The sequence below is a fragment of the Heteronotia binoei genome, chromosome 4 (assembly GCF_032191835.1).
Source record: "Heteronotia binoei isolate CCM8104 ecotype False Entrance Well chromosome 4, APGP_CSIRO_Hbin_v1, whole genome shotgun sequence".
NCBI lineage: Eukaryota > Metazoa > Chordata > Lepidosauria > Squamata > Gekkonidae > Heteronotia > Heteronotia binoei.
The window spans coordinates 63,386,178-63,399,479 of NC_083226.1; the positions used below are offsets into that span (position 1 = coordinate 63,386,178).

The following is a 13,302-nucleotide window of genomic DNA, read 5'->3' on the forward strand; positions in this document are numbered from 1 at the left end:
TTCAGAAATTGGAATTGGAATAATCTGAGATGAAAAGTTTAGTTTTGGTAGTGCATTCATTTTTATAGCAGAAATTCTTCCTAGCCAGGATAACAGACAGGTACAGACCCTTTCTGTGAAATGAATTCTACAGATATAAGAGCCAACCTTGCTGGTGATGACTCACCTACCCTCCCTTTGGCTGAGCTGTGTGTCACTTAATCTCTCTAGCCCCTGGATGAGGACTGGGCCACTGGGAAAGCTGCCTTTGCGTCTTACTGGCCCATTCCACCGGGTCCTCCGTTTTCTCTCAGTGGCTGTTGCTAGACAACCATAGTATTCCAAGCTTGGTCTGTCAGTAAAAAGTGGGGGGAGAGGCCCTTTCCAGGCCTATTTTGGCCACTGACTAGGACTGCCAGCTCCTGGTTGGTGGAAAATTCCTGGAGATTTTTTTAATGGAGTCTGTGAAAGCCAGAGTTTGGAAAGGGGAGAGGCCGCAGCTGAAAATACTGCCATAGAGTCCACCCTCCAAAGCAGTTATTTTCTTCAGGAAGAGAGAGATCTGTTGTTTGGAGTTCAGTTGTGATTCCAGGAGATCTTCAGGCTCCACCTGAAGGCTGGTTACCCTAAGCCTGGCAGCACCCTTTGGGTGATTTGATGCCACCTGACTGGCATGACTTAACTAGGCCTGGCTGCTTGCTACCATTCAGCAGTAGCCCCCCTATGACAGCCAGTGTGATGTAGCAGTTAGCTCTTCAGAGCAGGGTCTGCCAGACTCAGGTTCTTGACTGGGTGATTTTGGACAAGTGACAGACTTTCAGCCTAACCTACCTCACAGGGTTGTTGTGCATATCAAAAGGGGGAGAGGAGAATATGTAAGCTGCTTTTATCCTCACTGTGGAGAAAGTCTGAACTTTTCCTATGTTAGAGGCCGCAGGGAGAGGGGGGAGATGGAAAGCTTAAGTCAGATGTAAAACAGCCACCTTGAAGTGCATAATCTATGGTATACTGTCATGCTGGGCCAAAAAGAAAAATCACACCACAAGCACATGCTGAATATGACATGAAAAGGTAGCAACAATGACTGCAGACAAAAGGAATGTTGAGCTTCAGCGTCTGCGTGATCATCATCATGGTATGATGCCACAGCAAATTGATGCTGAGTGCTCAAGCCTGGGGCACTCATCCAAAACTTTTTTCTAGAGCCCATTGTATTTATTCTCACAATGGGGACTTATTCCTATATTTCTTGTATTACTTTCAACTACAGCAAGAAGGAGGGCAGAGCATCTTGCAGGAATGAAGGCTTTTACTTCCAAAGATGTTAAATAGTTTGCCAGTTCCACTGTGTTTTTGATGCTTGCTCTGGATGCTTGCCCTGGTATCAGTTTATCCCCCGGCTTGCTAGGAGGAAGAAGCGAAAGTGGAAGCCATCTAGTTGAAAATATAACAGTGAATAGTTACTTTCAACTCTTAGGGTAGATTTATATATGCCTTGAGGGTTATGGATGGCTTCATTAAGCCAGTTTACTTGAACTTGTGGTGTCTTGGTAACGTGAATGCTTTGCCACATCTGATCAAGTACAGCTCAACACATTAAGAAATATTTCAAAATGTTAATTCAGACAGAAGGTGTCCATGATCTTGGCATGTATCTGAGAATAATAGTGTTCTCAAAATTGGTTATCATCCACTCTGCACCAATAGGTTTTTCATTTTGTGGGAATCTATTCATTTGTCATTGTCTTGAAAGCAGACCTATAACAGATTTAATAAATCTGTCTGAGAATGGAAATGTACAACTATGCCAAATACAAGCAACAGTGGGTTCAGTGGCGATCATGTCATTTTAGAACAGTATGTAATACCTGCAAGGCTTTGCTACAAATAGCTGCTCATGTTAAATGTGTATGGCTTAAAATGTGATTTATATGAAGTTGATCTTGCTTTGTGCAGCTTAATGTTCTAGCTACTAAACTACACCACAGTTTCAGCAGCCAACAAGTATGGCATAATAATATCTTGTTCCTCTTCCAACATCAGAAACCATTAAGATATGCCATTATGGCATATTGCTTGGTTCACTGGGTCAGGCTGAAAGAATGCTATAAGATGAATATCTCCTTGTTTGGTTTTAAAAAAAACCCCTTCTATTCTGCAGTTTGAGATATCAGCAAACTTAAGGATCTTTACACTTGTGAAAAAAATCTGCACATTGCAGCAGAAAAGAGGAGAGGGCAACCTCTGAAGCATTTTAAAATATTAATATAGTTTCACAAAATGTTGAACAATTCCAGAAAGTGAGGTGGAAGCAGATTCCTGCTGTTCCTTTTTGAGGGGAGAAAACAATACTCTTGGTTGTTGTTGATTACACATAGGAGAAACATGCATAGCCATATATTGAAGCATTGAACGTTGAATGGATGTAAGGAAGGGAGAATTGTGCCAGTAATAACCAATAATGTCACAGGAAAATCATGCATGTACATTCTACAATAACTGTAGAGCCAATACTTATTATACTCCTTAAACATCTTTCTTCATTTGGTATAGTCGGTTGCTGAAGGGTACTGGTGATAAGATACAATAATATTCAGACCTTCCACTCAGTTAATGCATTTCCATATTCTGGGTTGATTTCCAGATATCCACAGATATCCAGTGACTACAGTTGCTTGTCTTGTAACTGGCTTGTTTTTATTTATCCAAACCCAATAGTGCCACCTATTGCTGATTAAAAATAGAGTGGACAAGACTGTATCTCTTTATTAGACTGGCTGTTCATTATAACATTATTTGGAGACTTTTAACTTTCCAGTGTCCCTTTGTCAGAGTTCAGAAGAATACAATAAAAATAAGTGTTGTCAGATGCTATTTCTTACCTAATGTTCTGCTCAAAGTTATCATCTTGGTTCTGAGAAGTCTTACCATATTATAAATTCCTTGTACCCTGAAGTGTTTTTAATGCACTGGGCTTGGAAAATTGATTACCTGGATTTGTATATATGGGAGAAAGTTGAGTGTTTCAAAACAATCATTGCAGTATTGAAGCATGATTGTAATACATGATATTGTGATGGATATAGATTAGATTGCTATTTTAAGTAGTTCAGCTTGGATTGGATTGCCTTGGCATGACAGACACAATACTTTGTAGCAAATTTTTTACATACTGTTTACCATTTTATTAGTCTTATCCATTCCATGTGAGTGATTAAATATAATAGATGTTCAAACTGTATTATTGGTTGCCTTCCATTACCACAATAAGGCATGTTTTATAAACTTTAGCTAATTGTAGATTCAGGTGGGTAGCCATGTTGGCCTGAAGCAGCAGGCCAGTGGCACCTTTAAAACCAACAACGTTTTATTCAAGGCATGAGTTTTCGTGGACATACACACGTCTTCAGATATGTTGAAATGGAAGTTACCAGTCCATACATATAGGTAGAGGGTGAGCAGCAGATTAGAATAAGCATAATAGATGGTGTTTAACAGAGGCAAGGACCAAACTGGAACAACAAGCTTAGTTTAGTGCTCACCATTTGTTTAGGTTTAATTCCAAGGTGGGGGGGAATAGTGAAGGGAATAAATATATCTAAATTGGAGATAGATGGGCAGATCTACCCTTTTAAACTGTGAAGTACTGAGAGTAATTAATGGAAACCCTATTGTTAAACTCCATCCATCTCTTCTCAAGTGTGAAGATAATTTTGCAGTAGGGGTTTCAAACATTCAGCCTGTGTGTGTTCTCTGTTCCTGTGTGAATTCATTTTCTTTCAAAAAGACCCTGATTAGGAGTTAGAACACTTGAATTGGTTCTTATATATTGGAGAGTGCAGTGGTTTCCCATGTCAAATGATAATTGCAGACATTGGTAACGAGACAGGAAAACTGGCTCTCAATTCAGTCCAGTAGCATGCATTGTCTTGAGCTTCATTACCAATTGCAATTCAGCAGTCTCTCTTTCCAATCTCCCTTTGAAATTCCTTTGTAAGAGCACTACTACTCTTAAGTAAGCAACTGAATGTTGTGGTGTCAGACTTATGGCCATTATTTTTTGCATCCTCCTGGACTGAATCCTCCTGGATGGAATTGAGACCTAGGTTTCCTGTCTCATTACTAAAACTGGTATCTCCACACCTACTATCCTCTATCACTCCCAATTCAATCAAGCCTGCTGTTGTCATTCACCTGCTATTGCCACTTGACATCTGAAATCACCTTTATAAAGTTTATATCTCTGGTACCTCATGCTACATTTTATTGCATGTATGGCTCGGCCCAACAAAGTAACATTGATGTCAGATCTGGCTATTGTAATAAATGAGTTCAACACCTCTGTTTTACAGCATCCTCTTATTTGAGGTGGGTTGTGCAGTGTATATCTCCTCTGTCCCCAGATGAGAGAAATACATTTCTATCTATCATTCCAAATTACATTACCATGGTTTATCATGCCATCTGAATGCAGCCAGTGTTTCTCCACCTGACTGTGGACCAATGTCTTCTTTTTGTGAAGTTAGATTCAGAGGTAGCCATGATGGTGTGCATTAGAAGAGCTAGAGTTGGGTCCTGTAGCACAGTGGTCCCCAACCTTCTTGGTACCAGGACCGGCACCAGGGCCAGCCCGCCCACCGCAGCACCAGGGCTGGCAGGGTGGGGGCACCAAATTTGGCCCCACCCCCTTGTGGTGCTGCACAGCTGCCCCACCCCCCCAGTGTCATGCAGCCTCACTGCCCCTCCCCCTGGTGTCGTGCAGCCTCTCCGCCCCACCCCCTCCCCTGCTGTGCAGCCTCACCACCCCCCATGCCGTGAAGCCTCACCGCCCACCCTCCCCTCACCCCCTCACGGCGCTTCCTCCACCTTCTGTTGTTACAGTTTTAAGGCCAGGAAAGGGTGGTGAAGTGCCGCCTTCCTCGGCTCTTTAAAGGCCAACACACACCCCTGCTGCTTATCAGCTGGGAAAACCGCAGCAGCAGCAGGAGACGCACTGAAGAAGCAGCGCTGCCCTTGCCTCCCCTCCATGGACAGCTGGTTTTCCCAGCTGATTGGTGGCGGGCAGAGTATCGGTCTTTAAAGAGCCAGGGAAGGCAGCGCTTCACCGCCCCTTTCCCAGCCTTAGAATTGTAACAATGGAGGATGCAGGAGGTGCTGCGAGGGGGGAGTGGGGCAGTAAGGCTGCATGGTGCCGTGGGGGTGGGTGGCCAGGCTTCGCGGCCCGGTTGAGAAGAGGCCGCGGCTCAGTAGTGGTCCACGGCACCTTAGAGATCAACCAGATTTTCAGAGGTATAAGCTTTCAAGAATCAAAGCTCTAGCTCTGTAGTATCTGACCAAAGAAACTTTGACTCTCAGAAGCTTATTCCTTGAAAACCTTATTGGTCTCTAGGGTGCCACTCAAATATAGCTCTTTTCTGCAAAATGTGAGGGACTGGCCCAGTAGTGAGACTTGCATGCATCTGCCTCCCAATATAACACAGAATACCATTTTCTTCCCCACCAACCCCAACCCTTACATACAAGTTTTCTCAGTTTCATTCTGCAGATGCCATAGTTGCTCTCTCTTAATGTATAGGGATATTTTGCCTGTAATGACAAAAGAATACTATTTTAAAATGTAGAAAAAATTGTAGAAAAAAAGAAATTTGACTGTTAAATCCAACAGAAGACTGTCTCACACTGCTTTCAGCTTAAGACAGGCCAAGACTTTTTACTGCCCTAAGCATCTGCTTGAGTTGTTTGAAACAAAGGTGTCCCAGAAAATGATGGGATGAAAGTCTCAGCTCATGGGCATATGGTTTTAGATTTTCATTCCATCATCTTCTGTGACATTAGAAGGCATCCTCAAATGTACTTCTCTGATTGCAGTCAGTGCTTAAAATTGTTGTTGCCCAGTGGGACCTTTGGTAAATTCTTACCCTGTCCTTCATACAATGAACTGAGCTTGGAGTACATGATCATTCCCATCTCCATTTTATCCTCCCAACAATCCTGTGAAATTAAGTTGAGTATGTGCATGGTTCCTCAGTGAGCTTCATGGAAGAAGGGGGATTTGAACCCAGGACTTCCCAAGCCTAGTATGACACTCCAAGCATTGTAGCACATTGATTTTGGCACTGAATCATGTACTTCAGGCATCCTAAAGTTTCTGAACCTGCAGGAACCTTTAGAATTCTGACATACATTGGTGGGTGCAACCACAAAATGTCTGTCTCAGGAAGCAAAGCCAGCCACAAAATGTCATTCAGTGAGGTTAAACTAGCTGTAACCTCAGTGTTTCTGATAGAGGCTCCGATTGAAAGGATGCCTTTTAAAATGAACATATTGTTTACAAGTATTACTTACAAGTATGTAAATGTATTGGTTACTAGTATCTTGCATATACACAGCTTACCTTCAGTTATGAAGTAAAGATTTTTGTGTTGTGGCAGCTAATGCCAAAGCAATTTTTAGAAATATGCACAGCCAGTCAAATCTCAAATGGCTAATCAGAAGCCCTGGTGGGCAAAACTCATCTGGCCCCACCCACTTTCTAAAAACACTTGACAGATGCCATGAAAGTATTGGTGGGTGCCATGACACCCATGGGCGTGACACTGGGGATTCCGGTTGTGTTATTTAAAGCAGTAGCACTCCCATTTTAGTCCATTAAGTGTCTCAACTGCCAATAGTGGGCCTGTGATAGAATTTGATGTTAACAGTGAGGAATGCTGTATTTTAAATTGTATTTGTTGAAGTTATATGATATCCTTTCAAACAGTGACCTAATGCTGCTATTCATGTATAATCTGTAAATAACATTTGCTTTCCAATATCACTTACAACTGTCTCATGCAGTGTCTAATTATGCAGCTTAATATATCTCTACCTTGTGCCAGTTATTTTAGATGGCTATCAGCATTTTCAATATAATGTTAAGTATAATTTGAGTAGACTTGCTTAAGCAAGATAAACTTGCCATTGTGCCCTGCAATATTTATTTCCTTGTTAAGGCTGACAGATTTAGGGTTGCGATGTTTTGAAAAGCAAAAAAGAGGACATATTTTCTGACTTACTACTTCAAAAAGTGATCACTGTGACAAATCTCACTTCAAATACCCCTCTATTTAAGTTGTGATAATTACTACTAACTAGGAATATTCCTAACCTTCCAACCAAAGAGGACATTTTCATCAGTTTTTTAAACTGAGGATGGACACCAAAAAAAGAAGAAATGTCTTCTAAAAAGAGGATGTCTGGTAATGCCAGGGCCGGATCTACATATTTTTTGAGTGGGGGCAAGAGTAAAAAAATATGCCCCCACTCAAAAATGGGGGGGGGCAGCACCAGCACTAGAGTACTGCTTTCTCCACATGGGAGCAGCAAACTCAGGGCTGCTTTTCCACCTTTCTGCCTTGCGGAGAGGGGGTGAAAGGAGCCAATCTGCCTCTTTCCTCATTTAATGACCCCACCAGCCAGCTGGCCATGGAGTCTTTAAATGGGGAGAGAGGCAGATCAGGGGTGTGGGGGTGCTTTCACCACCTCTCTGCCTTGCAGAGAGTAATGCTAAAGATTTGTTTATCTGTTTAAAAAATTGTTTCTACATAGAAAAATTGTTTCTACATAGAAACCTTAAGTTCAAGTTGGATTGTTAATTCTGTGTTTTAAAGGTCATTGTAAGATTATATGAAGTTATTTAAATATGTTTTCAAGAAGCCCTCAGATTCTCCAAAGATATAAAAGTTTTGTCTGCAAATAAATCAAATTGAAATATTTCAGTTTAGAGCAATTAAGTGTTCTTTTATCTTAAAGCAACAAAATTGATTTTACAATACAGTAAAACAGTTTAGAACTTTAAATTTAGTTATAATAGAGGTGTTGTTAGATTGTACTTGCAGATATATTAATTGATCGTGAAGCTTCAGTGAGAATTACTTTGTACTATAATGATTTTAAATGAGGGTGGACAAGCTGAACTTTAATCCTGACAAGACAGATGTTCTTTGGGTTTGTAGAAAGGCAGATATAATGGACCCGTTTCTTCTTTACTGTGAGGCAGATTTTCTCACCAAAATGCTGTTCCTCACTCTGACTGAGCAGCCCCTTGGTAGAGTTTGTTAATAAAAGAATTATAAATTTCTGCATGTCCCTCTCTGTTATAGGGAAGTTATTTGGCTTTTGCCCAGACCAGAGATTTATGGTAGCTAAACAGAAGCTTTTTCATAAATTCCCTTTGCAAATGGCACTTGACTTGAAGTAAAGTCCAAACAGAAATGATTATTTTATTGAATAGGCCACAGTTGAGTTCGGCAAAGGCAGGGGACGAGAAAACAAGGTAAATTTTGTTGGTTATACAAATTATAATATTTTGATTAGGCAAGAGAATATTAGTTGAAGCTTATTTTCTTAGAGACTCAGGTGTATATCTTGGAGATTTATTAAGACAATGTGTCTTAATAAAGCTTCATATTATCTATTTTAGTATTCTGGAAGTTAGTACTTTCTTCCTGTATTTAAATACCTCCCTTGTGGGATTTCAACTTTCCTTTTGAGTCTTGAGAAGTCTAAAATCGTTTCCTTTTTCATACAACCCAGAAATCCCTTCTGAGTTGAACCCACTGAATAACTGGGTAAGAAATGCCCTCCTCTGCCTAGGAGCAATAATCCTTTTCTGTTTGGCTAGACTGGCAGTTTTAACCAAGTGTCCAGTCTCTTCTGTCAAACCTAACCGCAGTTCTGGAGACTGTGAATAAATGGAATTCAGCTAGGGCTGACAGACTTATAGTTATAATTTCTGAACTTTTCCTCAAATGTGACGATACACAGTAAGGGCAAGAAGCTGTGCCTCTTCACTTCCTAAGTGGACTTGTCTGTTTCCCTCAGACCAACACACACGTCCCCTGATTGGCTACTGCCAAGCCAAAGTCAATGACTGACTGACCCTTTTCCTCAGCACTCAGCTCTTAAAGCTCTCCTCAGCTGGCAGTGACCAATCAGAGGGAAGGAGGAGGGTGCACACAGGCAGCAGCCTGTAAATTAAATTGTGCTTCATAGTAAGGCATTAACCCTTTAAACTCCCAGTTCTCTGCTTTTGATGCACTAAGCATCCTGGTTTTGGAGGACAATTCATAACAGCAGACCAGGGACTTCAGATCTCCCCTTTTTTGGATGCGGCTATATTCCCCCAGAAAAGCCAGGTTTGCAGCTTGGGAGTGATTGACACAGCAGTCACATTATTAAACCAGGTAGCTGCTGTGGCTCAGAATGTGTTTGCCCATCTCTAGCTGGTTCGTCAACTGTATCTGTTCCTGGATCAGTCATATCTAGCCACAGTGATACATGCCTTAGTTGAGACTGGACTATTGCAATGTGCTGTACTTGAGGCTACCCTTGAAGAGTGTTCAGAACCTGCAGGTAGTGCAGAATGCTGCAGCTAGATGATTGGTTGGGACCAGCTATCAGGAGCATGTGTCTCCAATACTACAGATATTACACTGGCTACCAATCTGCTCCCGGGCCCAATTCAAGGTGTTGTTTTTGTCCTTTAAAGCTGTACGTAGCTTGGGTCCAGGGTATCAGAAGGACTGTCTTCTACATATTCCTGCCCAGGAATTAAGATCACAGGGAGATGGCTTCCTGACTGTCCTACCAATGAAAGGTGTTTATGTTGTAGGTGCACAAGAGAGAGCCTTTTCTGTGGAAGCCCCAGAATTATGAAACAACCTTCCCAGGGAAGCGCACCTGTCCCCCCTTGTTGTTGATCTTCTGGAGGCACTTGAAGACAGTTTTATTTAGGACTGTATTTTAATTGGTTTAGCTTTTATTATTGGCAGTTCTAACTGGAGTTTTTAATCTGTTAGGTTTTAATAACTGTTATTTCTGTTGTGATTTTCATGATGTTTTATTTATGCTGTAAACTACCTTACATTTATTTAGCTATTTATACACCAATTTTCTTCTTGGTGGGGATCCAAAACATCTTAAAACATCATTTTCTCCTATCTTCATTTTAGACTTAGCTGTGATATTTTTTAAAGATTGGGATGTTTGTATGTTTATAAAACATCTGCATGTGAAGCATAACAAAGGTGATTTTACAATGCTAGTAATGTATTCATAAACTTTTTTTTTTGCTTTCAGTAACAGTGCATTTTAAAAAGAACATATTTAAAGAAAAAGCATTTTTGCACTCCTGACTTAAGAAAAAATGGCTGAGCCTAGTAAACAGAGTTCATAATCAACGGGACGTCTATGAAAAAACTATCGAGGGGTTCTTGAACCATAGAAGAGAATCCCTTAGACTCACCAGATGAGATGTGAAACATTCCACACTTTACTATGATATGCTGTTGCCTGCTGAACTGTGAAGAACTGCATATGCCATAGTTAAACTGCTTTCTCTATTATTGCCAATCATCTTTTTCAGGACTTGAAAGTGATATTTTCCTATTGACTCTCAAGTGGTTTTTCCTTTGCATGTATTCATTGATTATGCACACAAACAAAATATCTAATCCGCTTTGCCTATTTAAAAAGCCATCATCACAGTGGTGAATATAATATAAATCAACTCTGCTTTCCCCTTCCCTTTCCCCAGAATTATAATTGCTCACATTAATTTCATACAAGGGTTAGTGTAATATGTCTGCACATACTTTATGGAAATTCTTCTGTAAAGAAATTTTCACTGTTTATTAGTGAAATGAAGAAATGCTATTTATAACAAGGCCTTATGTTGTGTACATATATTGTCTTTGAAATATTTGTGATTAGATATATTGCTTGTAAAGGACAAAAATTACATAATTTATTTAGTATATTCTACCGTAAACTATAGTTTTATTGACAGAAATAAAGTATTTTGTTCTCAAAGCAAAGTGTTGGCAAGTAGCTCTGAAGGTGAACCTGCTGCACTGTTCCTGAGCAATTCTCTAATTTTCAAAATGTAGTACTGTTTAGAGAGAGAGAGAGAGAGATGTCCTGTACACATGGAAGAGAAGAGTGTGAGCAACACAAAGAATGGTTAACCTTGAAAAGAGAAGACGAAGATACAGCGGATGTCATGATAATATTGCATTGAATCACCCATAAACAAGAAGTGAAAAGGATTTGCAAGTAATCTTGTTTTTGAGATAGGAATTGTGGTTGCAAAACGGATGCTAAACTAAAGTTTAACGGTGTTTTCATGAAACAGACACATATACCTTTGTTCCAAATGTGAATGTTGTTAATCCAACAGAATGCAAAAGTTATATATGCTCAAATGGAATTTATGCTTTATTTTAGCATTGAAGGCCAATTTAAGTACATGCCTCCCAAGTGAAAATGGCTTTAGAGTGAGCCAAGCTTTATATTGACAGATAAACATTACAGTAGATTAAGAAATGCCACTTCACAGCACATGCCAGATTTTAAGAGTGACCTGTATTCTGCTAGGCAATCAGACTCTACATTGTGTACAAACATTACTCAGGAAGGACAAAATCCTAGCTAAGGCATCTGTTGAGCAATATTATGGAGGCCCGATAGTAGTAATCCTACTTTGCAAGAAAATATTCCTTTATGGGAATCAGTGACTGAAATTTAACAGTCTACGTGCCAATGCTAAACTTGATTTGCTAGTCTTTATGCACTCAAAAGTTGGCAATATGCTATGTTGCTTACACTAATTTGCATATGCAAAACATATTTGCATATTATAGTTTCAGAGAATATCTGTATTCCAGCCAATTGTACTTCAATGGGTATTGTGCCATAGTAATAATAATAATAATAATAATGTTTTATTTATATCCCGCCCTCCCCACCGAGGCAGGCTCAGGGCGGCTAACAACATATCAATACAATAAATTATACAATAGGTATTAAATAGGTAGTATTCCAGGATAATCCTGGCTAATCTAGTATAGCAGTTTTTAAGGGTTAGTTTACTTCACATTTTAAAGCCATTGTATGCAGATTGGGTCAGTAGGCCCATGTATGCAGGCAGCTCTTTCAGGTTCTGTCAACATATGTGATATAAACATAAATATACAGACAGCATAGCCAATTCACCCACTTCTTCTGCTTCCAAAAAGTAATGCTTGCAGAAGGGATATTGGGAATCAAAGAGTGGGGGTGGATGCCTTATTGATTATGATAGAGTGAAGCAGCCGAAGAATATTGCTACACCTCAGCGTATGCTCAAGTGTCCTGCTGATGTTCATATCCTTTTGACACCTTGACACTGTCCCAAGAAATCCTACTAAGATTTAAACACTCCTGCTCTGCTAGCAACCTGAGCATCACCTGTTTGATTAGTCAATGGCCTACTACCATAATTTGTACTGTATGGGGCTCACTTGGTGTGACACAGCAGGGAACCAGAGAGGGCCTTCTACTGGCTGCCACCACTCTGGTAAGGGCTTGTCTGGGAGGGCCCAGAGCGCCCACCTAACCTTTGTCTCTTTCCTGTTAGCAGGTACCTTTCAACTGTGACTGAAGAGATACAAGGACCCAGGCAGTTTAACAACAAGAAGTTTAATATAAGTGATCTAGAACAAGTGGGTAGTAAAACATTTAGTGCAACAGTGAAATAAGAAACAGAAAAGGTTGGTGCAAATAAAAGCCCTGACATGTCTGACTAGACATTCCCTTGCTGTAACTCTAAAGACTCACCACTCCGTTGGGTGAGGATCCCTCTCTCCAGCTGCCTTCTCTCCTGCAGCCTTTTCCAGAGAGAACAACTTCCCTCTCTAGCGAGGCCTATTTATGCTTTCTTCCCAGGTCCCTTCCCTGTGGGTTGGTTTTCTCTCCAAAACTCTGCCACCTAATCAGAGCGACATTCTGGGAGATGTAGGTCCACTAGCAACTCCTAGGCAGGCTTCCCTGGTGGCTGTAGGTCACACTAGGCCTAGGATCATGACACTTGAGAAAACTATACTTCCCTCCATGCTACTGTATACCAGCCAGAGCATACAACTGGGCTGAAACAATAGGTTTGAAAGTACGTAGGCAATGTCTGGCTGAAATCTCAGAAGCCAAAGGAGAGAAGAAGTGTCAGAGGCAGGGAAGAACAGGCAAGTCATCAAGACTTTGCTTTTCCTATGATCTGGCAAAAATGTACATGTTTCATAATATAGTTTAAGTTTATCATGGGATATACCTGTGAAAGTATATAGCAATCTGGATCCAGTTATGTGTTGCTGTCAGTGTGGCCTAATTCTCACGGAGATAGTAACAATGGCTGTACTATTTCAAATTGCAGATGACTTATGGTTGCCAGGTCTATGTTGGCATAGGCGTAAAGTACGCAGGGGCTCTGGGGCTCCGTCCCCAATTTTTTCCCTGGGGGCTAAGCCCCCG

At 40.7% G+C, this 13,302-nt stretch overlaps 1 protein-coding gene across 1 annotated transcript in view; it reads left to right on the forward strand.

Moving 5' to 3' along the window:
* PIP5K1B (phosphatidylinositol-4-phosphate 5-kinase type 1 beta) overlaps positions 1–10,835 on the forward strand; it is a 150,857-nt gene extending 140,022 nt beyond the window's left edge. The window contains exon 15 of the mRNA XM_060237430.1: positions 10,099–10,835. Within this exon, the coding sequence (XP_060093413.1) occupies positions 10,099–10,101 (3 nt within the window). The 3' untranslated portion in view covers positions 10,102–10,835. The remainder of the gene's footprint in view (positions 1–10,098) is intronic.
* Positions 10,836–13,302: the final 2,467 nt, after the last annotated feature.